The sequence below is a fragment of the Ctenopharyngodon idella genome, chromosome 13 (genome assembly GCF_019924925.1).
Source record: "Ctenopharyngodon idella isolate HZGC_01 chromosome 13, HZGC01, whole genome shotgun sequence".
NCBI lineage: Eukaryota > Metazoa > Chordata > Actinopteri > Cypriniformes > Xenocyprididae > Ctenopharyngodon > Ctenopharyngodon idella.
This window is the reverse complement of record NC_067232.1, coordinates 25110076-25132009: the sequence shown is the minus strand read 5'-3', so window position 1 is coordinate 25132009 and position 21934 is coordinate 25110076. Positions and strand designations below refer to the sequence as shown.

General features: G+C 39.3%; 2 protein-coding genes across 11 annotated transcripts in view; both read right to left on the bottom strand.

The window, feature by feature from the left end:
* The window catches only part of ptk7b (protein tyrosine kinase 7b), a 65349-nt gene extending 56984 nt beyond the window's left edge, over positions 1–8365 (bottom strand). For both annotated transcript variants that reach the window (XM_051917738.1, XM_051917739.1), the window contains exon 1: positions 7871–8365. In XM_051917738.1, coding sequence (XP_051773698.1) covers positions 7871–7976 — 106 coding nt within the window. In that variant the 5' untranslated portion in view covers positions 7977–8365. The remainder of the gene's footprint in view (positions 1–7870) is intronic.
* Positions 8366–9557: 1192 nt separating this feature from the next.
* Positions 9558–21934, bottom strand: part of klc1b (kinesin light chain 1b) — a 31562-nt gene continuing 19185 nt past the window's right edge. For 4 of the 9 annotated variants that reach the window (XM_051917070.1, XM_051917074.1, XM_051917073.1 and 1 more), the window contains 4 exons: positions 21752–21907; positions 13655–13779; positions 12236–12293; positions 9558–11193 (listed from right to left, as the gene is read on the bottom strand). In XM_051917070.1, coding sequence (XP_051773030.1) covers positions 11122–11193; positions 12236–12293; positions 13655–13779; positions 21752–21907 — 411 coding nt within the window. In that variant the 3' untranslated portion in view covers positions 9558–11121. Of the gene's footprint in view, positions 11194–12235; positions 12294–13654; positions 13780–15263; positions 17499–17562; positions 21908–21934 lie in introns of those variants that run through there. The other 5 variants (XM_051917075.1, XM_051917076.1, XR_007933220.1 and 2 more) reach the window with 4 other exon arrangements.

Here is a 21934-nt window from a genome sequence, read left to right as displayed (position 1 = left end):
GCTGAGACTTTGTTTCTTATCAGAAGTAACAAAGCACAAAGCTCTTTATGATTATTGAATGTGAGGCGCTACAAATAATGTTTGATGTAGAGAAAAACTCTGGCTTGAACTGCGGGGGAGTCATAGGGTCAAATAGAGCCTGCTTTAACATTGCTATTTTTAACTGTTAATGCATTATTGTTGCATTTATTGTTGCAACTTTGACAGCCCTAAATTCAAACCAAGAGAAAAAAAATTTCACACACAGTATGAGTTGCAGTCTGACATGTTTTTCTGCCCCCTTTTGATTGACAGGACATAATCGGCCCTGATCACTGGCTGTTTTTAAACAATTGGCCGATAGTGAAAATATTTGCTTTTATTGGCCGATACATCAGTGCATCCCTACTTAAAATTGAAACAGAGCGAGAGATCATTCATCTCAGGTTCACAGGTTGTGTAAATCTGCCCCCGAATTATAAATCCGTCATCTGTTGAACTATAATCTGTGTTTTGCAGGCACTGCAATTAGACGAGAGCGTGTTGTTGGGATTGAGAGACGTTGCGTGAGAAGAGTGTGTGTGTGTGTGTGTGTGGGGGGGGGGGGGGGGGCAGCTGTAGTACAGTATATAAAATATGGGCTACAACATAAACACACATGGATGGTGACAGAAGCGGGGGAGGGGAGTGATGGTACGGATGGAGCTCAGCTGATGCTGCGGAGTATATGATTTGAGTCTGAAACTATGGATTGTCCAACAGCAGACTACTTAATTACATTCACTAGTTTGTTTATCTGGAGTATTTGTGCTTTAATTGAAATTAAAATCAGTTCAGCTTTATTGGCATGACAACTGGAGTATAGTATCAGTATATGTGAGAATGTTTTAGAAAAGATTAAGATTAAACATTTTAATCCTTAAAGGTTTTTGAAAAGGAAAGACTTTTAAAGGGGACCTATAATGCCCCTTTTACAAGATGTAATATAAGTCTCTGGTGTCCCCAGAATGTGTCTGTGAAGCTTCAGCTCAAAATACCCCACAGATCATTTATTATAGCTTGTCAAATTTGCCCCTATTTGGGTGTGAGCAAAAACACAGTTTTTGTGTGTGTCCCTTTAAATGCAAATGAGCTGCTGTTCCCAGCCTCCTTTCCAGAAGAGGGCGTAGCTTTAACAGCTCATGCTTCGGTTGCTCAACAACAACAAAGCTGGAGAATCTCATGCAGCCAAAATGAGGATTGTCAGTAACAGTGTTCAGCCTTACATTGTTCAAACCGGAGTCGACACTGATGGAGAGACTCAGGAAGAAGTTACAACTTTTAGAATGAAACTGGATGTTTCTGAATGGTTAGTGGATAAATTTATGTAGTTGCTGTGGAGTTGATTCAACTCATCGACTAGCATGTGCCGCCATGTTAATCTTTTGTGCAAATCCAGCGTTGAATTGACCCTCGTTTGTGAAGCAGTCCGGCGTAAAATGATGGCAACAACACTCTACTACAACAACTCTTCCTCTTCTCTAAAGCTGCCCAACATGGCCTCACACGCTTTGTTGCAACATCACACACTAACTAAAGTTAAAAAAGTGAAATCATAATCAAGGACCCCTTTAATGAGTTAAATTAAGCTTTAGAATAGCAGAAATAACCGTTGTCAACCTGATAAAACCATCTGAAGAGAAGCTGCGTCTCTTAACTGAACTCCTTCAAAACACCAGTGCTACAGCATCGGTTGCTGATTGGATGTTGAAATGTGGGTGTGGCACTCAAGTGTATGCAGATGAGCGTGAGCTTGCAGGGGCGGAGTTTAAGCACTAAATGATTAGAGATTAGTTTGACGTTTCAGCAGAAGATCCAGCTATGACATTTTGATTAAACATTAATAGTTTTTTTTTTTTATCTAATATGCATAGATGAATTCTTTAAAATATCTATACCATGCATGTAGAAAATGGATAGGGTGAATTTTCATTTTATGGTGACTTTAAAGAAACACGTGATTGGAGTCTAATGTATATCTATATGTATCTTCTTTGAGATGCATGTAGTTTTGCACACAAACACAGAGAGAGAAACGCTCCTCTTCATCATGTGATCGCTGAGCTCCTCCTCCTGTTGTTGCTCAGGGCAGATCTCATTGTGAGCACTACTGAGGGAGTTCATTAGTCAGATTATGCAATGGCACGGCAGGTTTTCTTCCCTGCCTCCACTGTTTTGCCAAATTATCCACGCTGTGATTTTCAATCAGAGAATCAGAGGAGCACCTGGTCTCCACGCAGGTAGGAGGGAAGTGTGTCCTGAACACACCTGAGCCACAAAAATGAGCTTTGCAACCTCAAACCAACAACAGCTAACATTCAATTGACATAGGACAGGATTATATCACAATAATGCAAAACAAAACTACACTGATGATCCCATTACAATCAACAACTGTTTATATTAATGACAGACAGATTTTGCTTTCAATAAACTCCAGATTCATTTGTCGAACACCAGACAACCATACAACTACAAAATAAAGTTTCTCATTATGCCATCTAATGAAAACATACGTGTCTTAATCTTATTTCAAAACAAGATTATTTTGCTTACCCCATTGGCAGATTATTTTGCCTGTTTTAAGCAAAAACTTACTTAATTTTGACTTATTTTTTCTGAAAACAAGACAATAATTTTTACTTGTCTAGAAAATGTTTCTTGATTTAAGAATTTTTAGATATTTGAACTGGAAAGAAGACAAAAAAAAAAAATCTAAGAAAAGCATTTTTTTGCAGTGAAGTCTCTTCTGCTCACCAAGGCTGCATTTATTTGATCAAAAATACAGTAAAAATAGTGAAATATTATTACAATTTAAAATAGATGTTTTCTATGTGAATATATAGTAAAATGTAATTTATTTCTGTGATCAAAGCTGAATTTTCAGCATCATTGCTCCAGTCTTCAGCGTCACATGATCCTTCAGAAATCATTCTAATATGCTGATTTTATTATTATTGAACACTAAATCAGCACATTTACTGCATATCTAGTTATAATACACTGCAGTTACTCCAGACACTGCATGAACACAGATGTAAATATGATTACAAAGATCAGGGCTCAACAGTAAGGATATTTTCTGCTTGCCTGGTAGTTCAGATTTCTATTTGCCCCGCCTACATTTAAAAGTATGAATTTAAATGTGTATATGTACATTTATAAATGTAAATTTGTAATCTTAAGTGTATAATATGTATAGATTAGTCTCAAAAGCTAAAACAGACTTAAGAGCCACGGGTCACATGAATGTCCTGAAGGAGCAGCGGCATAAAGGACGTCCTTGACCGGATCAGTGAATGCGCACTGGACCGCTGTCTTCCTTCATAACTCCACAACACGCTACTCAATGCCTCCCTCTCGCTCTCTTCCATCTATTCAGTCTACTGTAATCCAAGGTTGCACTGCATTGTCTCTTTGTACTCTGGTGTAGTTGCAACTGAAGCTCAACAATGTTGTGATATTCACTGGGGATTCAGACCTAACTGAGTACAACTGTGCGGAACTCTCTATTAACGGACCAGGATTCTGAGGTCTAAAGGCTTGTTCACAACAAGAATGATAATTATAACCATAACTATAGTGCCCACACCAATGCATGATATCCTTCTGTTTATTATAAGCATGCTGAAATGCTTCAAATGCTTGATCTCTTCAAAGCAGGATGGCTTCTGATTGGCCCTCAGTGTTTTTATCATCAATCAGCTGGAATAAAATCGCTCTGAAAGTGATTCCGGTGATTTCGCTCCTCTGTGTCATTGTCATTATATATGTGCTGTGGACTCTTAGAAAACACCCAGAACCGAGTCATTCCCACACGCGCTTCACTGATGGCATCTGCAGGCGGGTCACGCTAATCCAATTCCTGCTTGTCAAACATGTTAATCCCAGCAATCTCAGAGCTACTGGATGACTGCTGACATGTCAAACAATACCGGGCGACAGTAAACGGACGGAATGAGAAAGAAGCTAATTTTTCTCATCTGTTCCCTGTAACCTTATGTCGAGTTCAGACAATACGATATCAGCTCGATTTTGGCACAATCCATTTAACATAGGGTGTCGTGATGATTCATAAACGACAATAGCCGTCTGGACGCAAGAATCGATCATTTTATCTCATATAGTGTGTTATAGTGGACGACAATAGACACCACATCTGCGACGCTTCCCAACAGAAAGTCTAGCATGTTTATTTTTGTCTGTCACATCTGTGGCATTGACCAATTGGAGCACAGAAGCTCTTCCGTACACAGCTTTCAGACAGCTTTTTTAGTCTCTTTTCGAAACGAAAGAGATACGATGGAATTAGTGTTGCTAGGTGGAATTATGCAATAGAGGAAAGGTTCGTGGAGCATACTCCTGCCTTCATGATGTGTCCTCGAAGAATGAAAACGACAGAGTGAAAAAGATAAATGCTGGCAAACGATAGAGGAGGCGCTTCAGTAACCCGGTGAGTGCTGGAATTAGCATTAAAGGAACACTCCACTTTTTTTGAAAATAGGCTCATTTTCCAACTCCCCTAGAGTTAAACAGTTGAGTTTTACCGATTTCGAATCCATTCAGCCGATCTCTGGGTCTGGCGGTACCACTTTTAGCATAGCTTAGCATAGTTCAATGAATCTGATTAGACCGTTAGCATCTCGTTAAAAAATGACCAAAGAGTTTCCATATTTTTCCTATTTAAAACTTGACTCTTCTGTAGTTACATCGTGTACTAAATGAAAAGTTGCGATTTTCTAGGCCGATATGGCTAGGAACTATACTCTCATTCCGGCGTAATAATCAAAGAACTTTGCTGCCGTACCATGAGTGCAGCAGGCGCAATGATATCAGCCGCTAGTTCCGCCTTCTCGATGACATCACGCACACCAATAAAGACTGCAAGCATGATTGGTCGGGAAGCAACGTGTAGTCTGACATGTTTGTTGTCCAAGACGCGACAAGAATTTAGGAGTCAAAATCGCATAATCTTTAGTAACAGACAAAAACAGTGTAGTCTGAACCCAGTGTTACGGCGTCCCACAATGCAGTAGGACGGGTGAATTACAGCCGGTTTGAAGGGTAAGACGGGCGGTGGTCTGACACAATGATGGAAGGCCTTAAAAGACATGGATTACTCTAGTTTCATCCGTCTCTCCATCAACAGTCAAGATATCTGCTGAAAATCACAACCTTCAAAAGCTACACAACCGGTTCCTGATGGTCTGGGTTTTCTGTGGATTCATCACAGCTGAACGGCTTTTCTATCAATTTATGGACTTCATCCTCTGTCTTTTCAGCTGTTTTTTCTCTCTAAATCTGTGGCAGGAAAAATATCACTATCAGCCAATTTGACAAGATTGTAACAGTAAAAAAAAAAAAAAGCAATAAACATGCAAATATGAGACGTTTAATATTTCAGCTGCCTGATGAAAATCTCTCTTTCTCACACATACGCACATGTAAATGATAAATGCGTCAAGCTGCTTTCATCCTATAAAGAGCGGCGTATAAATAGATGTGAACTCCTACACTTCACCTCCAAATGGAAACAAGATCTGAAGCATGAGAGATGCTGCAGCTGGACTTCTTAATGCGTCTCGAAGTAAATATTTGAATGTTGGTGGGCTGCACATATTTCACAGATAACAGGAGAATCCAGCACCACACGGCACTCGGGTTCAGACCATCTGGGAAATATTAGGTTTTTATTCCCCATCATTTCATGCTAAAGGGTTAGTTCACCCAAAAATGAAATTTCTGTCATTAATTACTCACCCTCATGTCGTTCCAAACATGTAAGACCTTCGTTCATCTTCGGAACACAAATTAAGATATTTTTGTTGTAAACACAGTGCAGCACTTCCAGGTTGTACATCCGAACGCCGGCTCAGTATTGGCCGGCATGCGTCGTGTTGCTCACGTGAACAGCGTCGGCCAAAACTGAGTCGGTGTTCTTACGTTGAACCTGGAAGTGCTGCAATGTGTATACAGCGTAAACTGTGTAGGAGTCTGACAGGGAAGAGAAGAAATTGTTGAATAAAAAAAGTTGTTATTTTTGTTTTGATTTGCGCACAAAAAGTATTCTTGTCGCTTCATAAAATTAAGGCTGAACCACTTTAGTTACATGGACTATGTCTTTAGTACTTTTCTGGACCTTGAATGACAGTAATTTCGTTGGTTTCTATTTGGGGATAAAAAAAAAACGTTGCTTTCATCAAAAATATCTTAATTTGTGTTCCGAAGATGAACGAAGGTCTTACGGGTTTGGAACGACATGAAGGTGAGTAATTAATGACAGAATTTTTATTTTTGGGAGAACTAACCCTTTAATGATCTGTCACGGGCTGCGTGACTTCGCCACTAATTTATTTTTACACTGTTATATTATATGTTTCCACAGACGTCCCTGGAACCCAGTTTGAAAATCCCTGAAATATAAAACTAAAGTCCTGCAACTCAAACACTCAGAGAGAGGAATCTGATCATGCATGAAACACACACACACACACAATTACTTAATGAACATAGACGCATGTTTACTACTAAATGAGATGTTTATACACATTATAAATAATACAATTTTTAAGCACAACTGATTTTTCATGTTTTCAAATGAGTTTGTCAGATTTAGTTCTAAAGAAAAATCAGTCCTCAAACAACAATTAAACACAGTCTGACAGCAGAAACAACGTCCCAACGACCCAATATCTGAAATCATTTGAACCAAAGCATAAAAACCTTTATGGTGACTACAGTTCTGTATGAACATGTTTTTAAAGGAAGACAGTCACTGTTGAAAGCAATAATGAACACAAAACCTGTAAAATGTGCTACTGGACACTGGAGGTGTCTAATGGAGCATCATCTGAGCTCGTATCTCTACAATAACACATGCCATATATGCACATATGAGCATGAACACAACATGCACTAATAAGAGCCGCTCACGGGTTCATGATGCTGATGGAGCACAAACACCATCAAACAACGAGAAACAGGAGCTCATATGAAAACTATGAATGTTTTCCTTTCTATGCTTGCAGGGTTAAACCATCTAAACCAGCGTGAGAAAGAAACCAGCCTTTCCTCATTCTGCCTGTTGTGATCACTAAACAAACACCCATGATGTGTTGTTGATGATGATGATGATGTGATGATGATGTCCTCACTGACAGCTCACATCTGATCGATATTAAAGGTTCACACAGGATCTGAAGTGTTCATTTATAAACAATCAGTTTTCAGGAGATCTGAAGCTCATTTCCACAAACACTGATCATCTGCTGTCAATAAATGATGACTCCAGATCTCAACATCACAGCTAAACACAACAGTTTAACTCTCCCTGACGCCTTCATCCGAGAAACACGCGAAAACATACTGAACGGCGTTATTGTATAAGCCCATTTCACACAAACGAAAAATCTTTTTTGTAAATCATAATTATGACATAAAAAATCTAAATTATAAAACTGTCACTTATGAGATGCAGTCAAAATTAGGACATATCAAGTCATTTATGAGATAAGTTGAAATTATTACTTAGACTGAAAGTCATAATTTTACCTTTTATCTCAAAATTCTGACTTTTTTTACATTTTTAATATCTAATATCATAATTATGATATGCGAAGTCAGGAATTATGACATATTAAGTCATTAGTAGCCTATGTCATAATTTCTACTTATAATTAGTATGTCATAATTATGATTAACCAAAGCATGCTTTTTTTTTTTTTTTCATAAGTGGCGGAAATGGGCTTCCATACGTTACGGACTCACTCAGGTAACTGTAGTAAATGCAACTAGTCAAGTAGGCTGGTTGTCATTAAAGCTTGATGCTCAACCTACCATGTAATGATCTTACCTTTAGAGCACATTATGAAGACGGCTAGAAGACTGCCGTCGGATCTTCGCCTTCGTCTCGTTGTTCTGGAGCTCCTCTCGGTTTCGGTCCCCGGTGATCCGTCCATGTTTTCCGGGGACGCGCAGGTGCAGCTGCGCAGGTCAAACGCTTCCACAAAGTGCGCAGAAATTACGATTATTCTCCTTGGCTTCACGAGACGCAAACAACAAACTGAGATATAAAAGAAGCGCACTGTGAGTTCGATGACATTAGATGTGTCCGCTGGAAATGTTGGTCCGGTGAGTGGTCGCTGTATTCCTCCTGTGGTCGGTAAGAGTCTCGGCGCTCCTCACGGGATCCGTCTGTAGTCCGTAAGAAACAGCGGGTCACTTTACTCGGTCCCGGGTTAGCCCGCTCTCGCTCTCTCTCTCTCTCTCTCTCGCCGGAGCTTCCGGTTTCAGCGCGCTCGCTCACGTCGGGAAAACGGGTCCAATGCTGCATCCCGCTGGCAGCAGCGGGAAACAACGACAGCATTCCTACTCAGATTTACTTCTTTCTTCACAAAACCGCTGTTTTAATCTTGTAGATAAGTTTAATGGTGAGGTGTCCATATATATAAACCCCATACGTTTGGCTATAAAGGCCAAAAATTTTTTACCTAAACCTTAACTGTGTAACACTAAATATGTAGTATGCAATAAAAGGAATATTTTCCATATTTTTTTTGTCCAAAGCAGCCTGCTGGAAAACAACATACACTATATGACAATGATCTCAGGTATTATTTAATGTTAAAGGAGTTTGAATATAATTTTACGTGGCCTTTAGCCGTAACGTTACTGAAAGCGACGATGGATAATTTACCTCAGATTTTTAAAGTACAGTTAAATAAAAGGAAACAAGAGCGTTCAAACTGTGAACAAACATATGTATTAGGCCTATGATTAGATTGTTTTAGTCACTCAGTATGTATTTTAATAATGTTAAAATGGAATAATATTAGTACTTTTATCAATTATGTTGCTAGAGCACACAGTGTAACTCTTCAGTAACGCTATGTAACCAGATCCTGATTACAACCGTAACATCAAACTATAACGATATTTATAACTCTATTCTCTTAACGTTACATATAACATTAAACTACAGTTCAGAATCGTTACGGTAATAACTACATTGAACTTACGGGAAAGAGTAAAATCATGCGCAATTCCTGCAATCCGCTCCCTGATAATTATCAATCCTCAATTAACTATGCTGCTAAACTAATTAAAATTAATTTCACACGACATAACTTACTGTTCGTTTTTTGAAGGCATCTCTGCTTCTCTCCAATTCAGTCTGCCATAAACAGCTTGGTGGTTCTTCTATCTGTGCAACTTAAATATCAGTTAAACGGCCGTTAGTTTTTGAATGATGGCAGCAGCGCGCGCTTTTTGTGGCGGCAGGTGACGTGCCTGTTTAGGCGGGAAACGCGTGCGCACTTCTCTGCCCTGTATTTGAGTCTGTACATAATAAATATAACAGTTTAAAAAAATAAATAACTAAAGACATTAGCTACTTTAACTAAGCTGCAGATTTGTCTAATATAGTATTGCTGTACAAGATTAACAACAAAAACAATACACCATTATAGAAGTGACCTTCTTACGTTAATTTTACAATGAGAAATGTTTTAAAGGGAGTAAAACAACCTTGGACAAGAGTGTAAAATTTGGCACAATTTAATATTATCATTTTATCAAACCATATGGGCATTATAGAAACAAATGGCATTAATGGCAACAAGTAAATAACAGGAATGGTAACAAAGATTATAGATTAACAACCTCCTCAAGAACCAATATGACCCCAGATCAGACACAAATATCAGAAATATAATTTCAAAGAACATAATTTCTCATCCCCATGGGTGGATGACAGCTTTGGTTTACACTTTCAACAAAAAAAAAGTGATTTGATGGCAAAGAGAACAGTTCAGTCACACAGTATGCAGCGGTGTATATCACTAGTATCATCATCTCAGATGATCATGTCGAAGTAACAGGCATTTTCTCCCATATAAAATCAGCAGGATCCTCAGTGTTTATCTTGCTATTTCTAAAACACATTTACAAACTGAGAGGATCATCCATAATATTCACACCATAAAAAACTAATCCATTCTAATCAAAACTAAAACATTCATATGTCAGCATGAGGTCCTGTAACGACAGACTGATGATAAATCAGTGTGATTTTGTACTGAGTGTTTCATTATTCAAGCACTTGGACTGGAAACTGACAGCATTAGCATAACAAAGAAACCTGAATTAGTTGATATATAAAGATAATATTCATGCAATAACCCACACTTACTCAAATATATATATATAAAAAAATACCCTGATACCAACTGTCTTTATAGTGTACTGTTTAAAATCAGGGACATCATTGATGTAGTCATGCCCTGTGCGTAAAGCATCTGGAAATACAAACATAGCAAAATATGATTCAAGGTGACATAATTTAGCGGTTTTATGTATACTCTTGCGCCATTTACAGATTATTACCCAGTTTCTTTAGATATAACCTGATATCTGTGCTGCACATTATAAAATTATGAGCTGATTATTCACGATATATTGACCTTTCTGAGATGCAGCATCAGTCTGAGCATTAAGAGAGTGTGTGTGTGTGTGTGTGTGTCCCCTGAGAACAGACGGCATTTTAAACATCCTCCGCGCAGAACTTAAGCAGTACTGATTATTATGTGTGATCTTGACCTTATTTCAGCACTGCAAATTCTCTTCAATTCTGTTTTTCTTAATGAGTTTCAAAATCCCCTATAAAACGAAACCCAGATGAAAAGAATTCAATGGCTTCATTCCCTCTGAGAGAAACAGATATCAGCTCACATCAGCAAAACCTATATATGAGCTCTAAAGACAAGCGAATCCGTAAAACATCATTTCCAGTGAAGCTCTGTAACAGGAATCTCTAACAGGCATTCATGTAAACAAGACATCTATAGTGTAACTCTACTGTTTTACAGTTTCTGAATCGTAAGTAGTCATTGTAACCAAAGCAGCAGCAGTTCCCGATCACCCAGAAGGCTCCGTCTCCTGTCTAGGGTTTATTTTATGGCTTTGTAGCGTAACAGTGGTTGTCATGAGGCCATGCTGGAACATTTCAGGGTGACAGTAATTTTGGAGTGTCTAAAGCTTTGAGTGTGTGTGTGTGTGTGTGTGTGTGTAAGTTGAGAGCAGTGCAGTGGTTCGTCTTGGACAGATTTATCTGAAGTTGTACAGATCCACATAACTGGAGCTCAAACCTTGACTGATTCTCTGCCGCCTGCTCAGATTCTGAATACAAGCACAAAACACACAAAATGAGAGATGAACATGAGGAAACCATGGACCATCATTTCTGAAGTCAACATCAACTCCATTGAGGGGGTCTGGTTTCACACCAAAGACTTTAGATATACAAAGACGACTTACTTGTATTACTATGAATGGGAGAAAGTGCAACATCCTTTTAAATGAAAGAGATGTGAATCGCTTGTGTCGACTTCTCAGGCCCTGTTTCCACCTGGTATTAAGATGTGTTTTGGTCGATCGGATCACAAGTAGACGAGGGAAACACATTCCCGTTTACACCTGGTATTTTAATCCGTCTCTTTTGTCCACTTTCAACCACTTCTGTCCTGATTTCTTCGAGGGGAGGGTAAATGTATAGGCTTTTTCAGATCTTTTAGATCTAATGGACAAAATAAGCTCACGCAGTTTACATATAAACGCAACCGGAGACGACGGAAAAACAGCTTTCGTTTCTGCTCTGACAGCCGCAAGACCACGTCGAACATGGTGAGTGTTAGAAATCAGGAATGATGAGATAACATCATGCTTGGTACGTTAAAGTTTAAATCCCGTCTGGCTAGCGCACTTCCCATAATGTTTACGCGTTCAGTAGACGGAGAGTAGGCATCTTTTGCGCCTGTTCGAACCCATTCGACCACATGAGCGTTTACACTACGAAAGCAATCCGGTCAAATGCGTTTTCGACTACTTCTGGAAGTGGTTGAAAGTGGACAAGCTCAAAACGTTTTTCACCCCGTTTACACCTGTATTTAGCGTCGTCCACTTGTGATCCGATTGACCAAAATGCATCTTAATACCAGATGGAAACAGGGCCTCAGAAAAAAGCCTCAAGTTCAAATGGCACTCGTTGTTGTGAGTTACAGTGATTTTACCGCAATAAAGGGAAGTTCTTCAGCTGAACGTCTAAAATGCCTTAATCACTTTATAAAATACAGCTGCTTTCATCACTCTGATGATGTTCAATGAATAGTTCAGAATGACAATAATCATGATCCTAAACAACAGTGTTAGTTATATTAGTTACCTGGTAGGGCTCGTCAACCGTCTTGTTCAGGAAGTTGAGTGAAGCGGCACGTTTCATTCTGTAGAGGAAAAAGACAAATTAAATATCTAAAAAACCAAGGAACAAAAGATACAAAAAAGTCTGACAAGGAGGAAATGTCTGTCTGCCATGATCAAACAGAGTTGAACATCATGACAGAATTTGTAAGAATGAAGGACTGAGTTTATATTTCTCCATCACATTAGAGACGCATTCAATAAGACTAATGTTCATATCAGCAGTTCTTGTTCTCTAATGCGTTATTATTGTGTGTGTTTAAAGGAATAGTTTATCCAAAAATGAAAATTATCCCATGATTTACTCTCCCTCAAGCCATCCTAGGTGTATATGACTTCTTCTTTCAGCTGAAGATAGTTATATTACATAACAATATATAACAATCGCAGTTATGTTAAAAATTATTCTGGCTCTTCCCAGCTTTATAATAAGTTTTTGAAACCCAAAAAAGCACATCCATCCATCATAAAAGTAATCCATACGGCTCCGGGGGTTAATAAAGGCCTTCTAAAGTGAAGCGATGGGTTTTTGTAAGAAAAATATCCATATTTAAAACTTTATAAACTATAATCACTGGCTTCCGGGAATGGACGTACGCACGTTAAAGTTCCAGCGGAAGAGTGACCTCTGACCCGACTTGCCATTACAAAGCTGGGAAGAGCCAGGATATTATTTAATATATCTCCGATTGTGTCATATACACATAGAATGGCTTGAGGGTGAGTGAATCATGGGACAATTTTCATTTTTGGATAAACTATTCCTTTAAACACACACAATAATAAAGCATTAGAGAACAAGAACTACTGATATGAGCATTAGTCTTATTGAATATGCCTGTCTAATGTGATCAAGAAATATGAACCCAACGTTTGGAAAAAATCTGATATATTAGAATGAATATATAGATATATATATATAGATATTTTTTTCTGAGGAATCTTGTGACTGAAGACTGGAAATGACTGAAAATTCAGCTTTAATAAATTACATTTTACTATATATTCACATAGAAAACAGCTATTTTAAATTCTAATAATATTTCACTGTTTTGCTGTATTTTTTATTAAATAAGTGCAGCCTTGGTGAGCAGAAGAGACTTCTTACAAAAACATTTAAAAAACCTTAATTATTCCAATCATACACAGAAATTCAGGCAAGCCGGGAGAGATAAAAAGATAATAAAGTACTGACAATAATAGCAAAGATAACACTAGCACTACCTAAATCAGCCATGATCCATCTCCTCTTGTCAAGTAATCTAATGCTGTGTACTATTTAATGTTTTTAATTAAAAATCAGACACGATCAATAGTCAAAGCAGCTCTAGGATCTGAGAACACGCTCTGCACATGTTGATGCGTGTGTTGCGTTTGTTCATACGTGTTGTCGTGCATTTCTGGAGGTCCCTGGCCCTGCAGCTTCTTCACCAGCATCTCGCTGCTCCGGCGCAACACATCTCTGAGCCGCCCCATGGAGCCGCTGCGCTGCATTGCGCCGCTGCCATCCTACACACACACACACACACACACACACACACTCAATACACTGCACTGGACAACACACACATTCACACACACCCACTCTGCCTGGGTCTAGTGTGCTTAGCATGCACACACTGCAAAAACATGGTGTTCTTCCTCAGTGTTTCTGTCTTGTTTTCCAGTACAAATATCTAAACATTCTTAAATCAAGATAGCATTTACTTAAAGGCACAATATGTAATTTTTCGCCACTAGAGGTCGCTTATCCAAAACAAAGGCGTAGCTTGATGACGCCTTAAATTCACGGAATCATGGGAGGTGTTGTCTTCACGTCTAAAGCCAGTGGAAAAGAATCTGATGGGACTCAGGCAGAAATCATATTCATGGATGAGCTAATGTATTAAAGATTTATTAACATGAACGTAGTATGAAGCAGGGTGTGGCTGAAAGCCTTTGGAGCGGAATGAGGCCGCTGGAGCGATTGCTAATGAGAGACGAGCGCGACACACGACTCGAGAGCAGTGGAGCCTTTATTATGCCACAGACGAGCGCTTCCACTTCTTCCGGTCATGCGTATGTGGGGTAACGCAGCGCTGTTTTATTATATTAGATACATTTGTGTGTTGAAAGTTGTTATAATGCTACTCTGTGCGTTCGTTCGACGGCTGCTATGAGACACTTGTTGCACACTGCAGTAAACTAGATCAGTATTAGACATGGTAAAACATGGTACTCGCGGTAAATCAAGAAAACGAGATTTAAACAATAAGACTTACTGTGTTGAGCTATATAACATGATTAGTTTTCTGTCGATGAATGTATCCAAACAGTTGCTCACCTGTCTAATAAAACACATAAAATATTAAAGCGTCTTTGGTGTTTCCATGGTTTCTACAAAATAAAACCGGAAATCGAGGGTAACGCGTGTATGATATCATTGATAGGCGACGCACGGTCCGTGTCCTGATTAAAATTGCTTATTTCTCTGGATTTAAACATTATTGGAAACATTTGGGATAATGCAAATACACAGGTCAACAAAATATATAACATTGTTCTAGTGGTTTTTGGATATTTTAATCCAAAAATCTTACATATTGTGCCTTTAAGAAGCTTTAAAATTATCATAATTAAATGACTTTATGCTTAAAACAAGAACAAATATCTGCCAATGTGGTCAGAAAAATAAACTTTATTCAAAAGGAAAACAAGATTATTTTTCTGACCCCATTGGCAGATATTTGTTCTTGTTTTCAGCACAAACTCACTTCATTTTGAGACATTTTTCAGTAAACAAGACTTGATATCTTCAGTCATTTTGCTTCTCCAGTAAATGTATCTTGATTTAAGGACGTATAGATATTTGTGCTGGAAACACTGAGGAAGAACAGGAAGAATTTTGTTTGTGTGCACCAATTTAATCAGGATTGATTCTTGCATATTAGAAAACACGTTTATATGCAAATAACACCCAGAAAAAAATGAAAACAGCAGTAATACTCAAAATGTACATTATTAAACTGTTTAATTATTTATTAAATAACATTCAAAGCACTTGATCTCAATATAAAAACAGACCAAAATTATTAAACATACACTGATATAGAATCATGAGAAAGTCCAGAAATGAAACCTTTATTGAGGATATCAACAAACATCACAATGCAGTGGAGTAATACGTTTATATATATTTATTTGCAGATCTACTCACTATGATAGAGAACAAACGCTCTGAATAAAACAGATACAGAAGAGCCAAAACCATCAATAAATAAGCAGCATTCCACGACACACGGCATAAACACGTCAGTTATCAAGAGAACAGGAGAAACATTTGTTCGTTTTATACTGCATCATCATCATCATCATGTGTGTGTGTTTGGAATGGTGATCAAACTATCATCATTAGTGAAAATAGGGAAATAAACGAGCGCACAGACATCATTTGACACGTGCACTAAACTGAACTGAAAGGACATTGAGTGATACAGTACAGTCACATCAGCTTCTGTGTCGCTTCTTTAAGGCGTTTCATCAAGCGCAAACACTGATGTGTGTTCAATGTCTGTGCGTTCGGCCTTGAGCACATTTAACAAGCTCAATGAAATGATTTAATCGCTCAGAAATGCTGTTCGTACACAGGATTGAGTCGAACGAACGAGGAAAATGGTTCATGTTTGAAATCTCTAAATACTGACATCTGAATCCTGTTGTTCCCTTTGCAGGTGGAAATATATGAGGATTCGATCATCTATCTCAAGGCCGCAGATAAACAAACACAAGATCATTTCTCGTTAGTATAATTAGCTGAAATATAATATATATGATTGAGAGAACTAGAATATGGCCTCTGCTGACTAATGCGTCAAACCTCACGGCAAGTGTTAATGGTGAATACTGTAAACGTAACTTTGACACCGAAGCACAGAGAAGCCGTCTGTGTTCGTTGTGCTGTTCAGCTTTAGATATGTGTGTCACACACGTCCTCAAGCGACACCAAAACATCATTTATCATATATTACAAAAAACAAAACAAAAATAATAACAAAAAGTATCAAGAGCAAGTTTCAAGGTTTCTGTGAAACACCAACAGTGATTGTTCAACACCAGAAGCCGTTCAAAACCACAGACGGCAAAACAGTCTAATGGAGAAAGAGAGCAAAAACCATCAGAGGTAAAAGAAAGTTCAGTCTGAAAGTTCATCAGCGACGTCAGACAGCGAACGTGTCGACGTCCATCATCAACGGATCAGAGATGAGAGAGAGACGGAAAGGAGAAAGAGACGAAGAGCCCAAAGACGACGTCACGTCAACCGAAGACAGAAGAAGATAGCAGAATGCAGGAGAGAGACGCGTCGCCGGTGAAGGCCGGTGGACTAAAGGACACCCGCTATGGCAGAGGATGATACGAACACGTCACTTCCTGTGTGAGGAGGAAGAAGGTGAGGGAAACTCTTGATGGCTTTATGCCTGATGAAGAGAGAGAGAGACAGCACACCATTAAGAGCTCATTTCAAACACACGTGTGGCCTGTCTGTCTGTCTGTGTCTGTCTATCTCTCTGTCCATCTGACTGTCTCTCTGTCTCTCTGTCTGTCTGTCTGTCTGTCTGCCTGTCTGTCTCTCTGCCTATCTCTCTGTCTGTCTGTCTGTCTGTCTGTCTGGATGCCTGTCTGTCTGTCTGTCTGGATGCCTGTCTATCTCTCTGTATGTCTGTCTGTCTGTCTGTCTCTCTGCCACTCTGCCTGTCTGTCTGTCTCTCTGCCTGTCTGTCTGGATGCCTGTTTATCTCTCTGTATGTAGGTATGTAGGTATGTATGTCTGTCTCTTTGCCTGTCTCTCTGTCTGTCTGTCTGTCTGTCTGTCTGGATGCCTGTTTATCTCTCTGTATGTCTGTCTGTCTGTCTGTCTCTCTGTCTATTTCTCTGTATGTCTGTCTGTCTCTCTGTCTATTTCTCTGTCTGTCTGACTGTCTCTCTGTCTGTCTCTCTGCCTGTCTGTCTCTCTGCCTGTCTCTCTGGATGCCTGTCTATCTCTCTGTATGTCTGTCTGTCTGTCTGTCTCTCTGCCACTCTGCCTGTCTGTCTCTCTGCCTGTCTGTCTGGATGCCCGTTTATCTCTCTGTATGTAGGTATGTATGTATGTATGTATGTCTGCCTGTCTGTCTCTCTGCCTGTCTCTCTGTCTGTCTGGATGCCTGTTTATCTCTCTGCCACTCTGTCTGGATGCCTGTCTGTCTGGATACCTGTCTGTCTGGATGTCTGACTGTCTGGATGTCTGACTGTCTCTCTGCCTGTCTGTCTGGATACCTGTCTCTCTGTCTGGTTGGTTGTCTGTCTGTCTGGATGCTTGTCCATCTCTCTGTATGTATGTCTGTCTGTCTCTGTGCCTGTCTGTCTGGATGCCTGTTTATCTCTCTATGTATGTATGTATGTCTGTCTGTCTCTCTGCCACTCTGTCTGTCTGGATACCTGTCTGTCTGTCTGTCTGTCTGTCTGGTTGTCTGTCTGGATGCTTGTCTATCTCTCTGTAAGTATGTCTGTCTGTCTCTGTGCCTGTCTGTCTGGATGCCTGTTTATCTCTCTATATGTAGGTATGTATGTCTGTCTGTCCGTCTCTCTGCCTTTCTGTCTGTCTGGATGCCTGCCTGCCTGTCTATATCTCTGCCTGTCTGTCTCTCTGTTTGTTTGTCTGTCTGGATGCCTGTCTATCTCTCTGTATGTATGTATGTCTGTCTGTCTCTATGTCTGTCTGTCTGTCAGTCTATCTGTCTGGATGCCTGTCTGTCTCTTTGCCTGTCTGTCTCTCTGCCTCTGTGTCTCTCTGTCTGTCTATCAGACGGTTGTTCTCTTGCCCCTGCAGACACAAGCATCACACACACTTCTACTACATTTAGTTTTTGGCCAAATGCAGATAACACATCTTAAATCAGCATTTTTCTTAAAAAGTATTTATCATCATTCTTAATAATAAAGTAATTTATTTCTTGAATTCATTAATTGCTGCTTTTTAAAACAACACTCTGGTCATGTTTAAAACAATGTTTTTGTTATGCTAATAATAAGTGAAAGCAGAGAGAGTAGTAGTTCCTGTCTCTCACTGAGGTCACGACACAGGAAGTAGAACAGGAAACAAAGGCTGGGCTGATCTTCATTTGAAGAGCAGTGATTTATCTTCGACATAAACAGTGTGTGTGTTTGCTTGCAAGGACAAGATCACAAATCCCAGTCTATTTATATAATGATGTGTGTCAGTGTTTATATTTACACTGACAGTCAAGTCTGAAATCATTACGATTTTTTAAGTCTCTTCTGCTCACCAAGGCTGTATTTATTTGATCAAAAGCACAGTAAAAACAGTGAAATATCATTAGTGTGATACACTACCATTCAAAAGTCTGGGGTGAGTAAGATTAATACTTTTATTCAGCAAGGAAGCATTAAATTGATCAAAAGTGACAGTAAAGACATTTATAATGTTACAAAAGATTCTATTTCAAACAAATGCTGTTCTTTTGAACCTTCTATTCATCAAAGAATCCTGAAAAATAAAATGTATCACAGTTTCCACAAAAATCTGAAGCAGCACAACTGTTTTCAACATCGATAAGAATCAGAAATGTTTCTTGAGCAGCAAATCATCAGATTAGAATGATTTCTGAAGGATCATGTGACACTAAAGACTGGAGTAATGATGCTGAAAATTCAGCTTTGTTCACAGGAATAAATTATAGTTTACTATATATTCACATAGCAAACAGCGATTTTACATTGTAATAATATTTCACTGTTTTTACTGTATTTTTTAACAAAATTGCAGCCTTGGTGAGCAGAAGAGACTTCTTTCAAAAACATTTAAATCTTAAAACTAGATGTTAAGTTCCTCTCTGTCTGATCTCTTCCAGTCCAGCGAGTCTCTTACGGAGAAGGGAAGAGCACAATCCACTGTGTCGGGAAAAACTGATCACGGCTGCGTTTCCCAAAAGCCTCATAAGTAGATCATAGTGCTGAAAGCGCTTACTAGCAGCTATTAGGCCCGCGATGCTGTTGGGAAAGGCAGCCCAAATTGGCTGATTGGTTGTCATGGCAACAACTGCGATGACGTGGCTGGTTAGTAACAGGTAGTGATGGTGAGCGCACAGATTCATGCAGGTCGCATGCACAGGCAAACACACGCTGAGCGTCACGTCAACCAACTTTATCGTTTTTGGACCACTTGAGATGAACCACTGAAACAAACACTAATGATGTCTAATGTGAAAGAACCATGTGAGATCATCATGAGACATGAGGTGGAGTCAGAAACAATCTGAGAATGCAAGATTGATTTATTCTGGGTATGAATGTCATCTTCACATCCACAGTCTTACGCGCACTGCCTGAGAAATCACACAGAAACACACACCATCACAACACACACACATCTGATCTGTTTCGGCTCATGTTCCAGTTCAAACATCTAACAATCCATAAAACAAAAGACACAACACTGCATGTGACATTTAGATGAGTTTTAAGTGATTGTGTGTTTATTTTGTCTCACTGCACTGAAAGATTCTTTCACATGTTTTAACCTGTATTAAACACACAGTCACTGAAAACTAGTCAAGGCAAGTCCATGTTCATTTATGGGTGAACTGTCCCTTTAAGAAGCTTTGTAAGGCAAGAGATCCTGAGTGCTTTAGTGGCGTGTTCAGAGCTTCATGTTATTTTTATTATTTCATTGCATACACTAGCAGTGACTCTGTAAGCAGGACAGAGCATGTGTTAATGATCGAACGCATTAAGCTTCACATGCAGAATATGACATCAGACTGAACATCCTGGACACACCACACCGTCTCAGCGCTCTAGTGACGTCACACAACACCAAACCGCACGAGGACACGACCACATCATATTTCAGCCCAAAATCACAACAATAAAGGCCCGTTCACCCCAAGAACGATAACTATATTTGTGTCCACACCAACGAACGATAACGGTCTGTTTATTCTAAGCTCACGTGCTGAGGTTTCAAAGTGTGTACAACATGTTTTTGCTGTTCTTGTTGCAATTACACGGCTTTAACCAGCAGATGTCCTCAGCATGCTATGTTTCGAGTGAATAGCTAGTGTAATCGATCTAATCTAACAGTGAATTTAGCTGACAAAGTCAATATAGTGGAATAAAAACAACACCTAGTCTTTTTCACTGCAACTTCAAAGGAAGCAAGACAATGTTGTCGAAACTAGCGCTGGATACCTGAGGTAATTTTGTGTTACACTGTTTTCTAGCCTGACATAATGATCTCATCTTTAATCTCACCATGTATTCCGAGGGTATGACCGATTGTTTTCCATATATCCATTTTCTTTAAAGTATCCTTGAAAAGGGGGTTTGACTTGCCAAACAGTGGTGGCTTTTTCTGGACCTCTGCAATTAACTTCTCTGTAATGTCGTCTGCCATTTTAAATACACAAGCCCTTAAATTAGAATGGATTCTGATTGGCTGTCAGTGTTTTATCATTCAACAGCTGGAAAAAAATTGTTCTGAAAGTGATCCCAACGATATTGTTTCTCTATATCGTTATCGTTATAGCTGCAGTGTGGACAGTGCTATTCTTTTGTATTTAGAACGATTTTTAGAACTATATCTTTATCGTTATCTTTATAGTTATCGTTCTTGGTGTGAACGGGCCTTAACATGAGAAATTCACATAAAGAAAATGATCTCTGGGTCATGTGACCTGGACGTGTTCTGGCGAGGATATTGTGTGCGTCACGGATCTGTACGGGGAGGCTTGTGTGTGTCAGAGATGCTTACGAACACTTTCATACACAAATTCAAGCATGTTAAATCAGCACAAACATGCCAGGACACACAATCAGCTCATAAAGACCTTGAACAGAGCAGACACTCAACAGGTACCATTCAATGATTTACATGACTGGTCGACAAAAGGCCAAACGGCGGCTGGAAAGTGTCATTCAGCTACACCAACATTATCTGCACTGCAAGAAATGACGTTCTTCCTCAGTGTTTTTGTCTCGTTTTCCAGCACAAATATCTAAACATTCTTAAATCAAGATAGATTTACTGGAGAAAAAAAAAAAAGACTGAAGATATTGAGTTTTGTTTTATGTATCAAAATGAAGTGAGTTTGTGCTTAAAACAAGAACAAATATCTGCCGATGGGGTCAGAAAAATAACCTTGTTTTCCCTTTGAATGAAGTTTATTTTTCTGACCCCATTGGCAGATATTTGTTCGTGTTTTAAGCATAAAGCCGCTTAATTTTGGTACATTTTTCATAAAACAAGACTTGTTATCTTCAGTCATTTTGCTTCTCCAGTAAATGTATCTTGATTTAAGAATGTTTAGATATTTGTACTGGAAAACAAGACAAAAACACTGAGGAAGAACGTCATTTTTTGCCGTGTGATGCTGATGTCATCATGATGGCACCTGTTGAGAGGCAGCTGTGCTGTGATTGGTGGATGCAGTGGATGTGTACTCACCCCGCTCCACTCTATAGCCATACTCACTTCATCGCCGCCCTCAGAGCCGCTCTCGTACTTTACGCTAGACAGACTGTCTCTGCTGCGCCGGCGCTCACTGCCGTCGCCCTCCTTCAGGATCTCCACCACACGCGTCTGATGGACTGGGTCCAGACCCTGGCGCACACACAAATCAATATTACA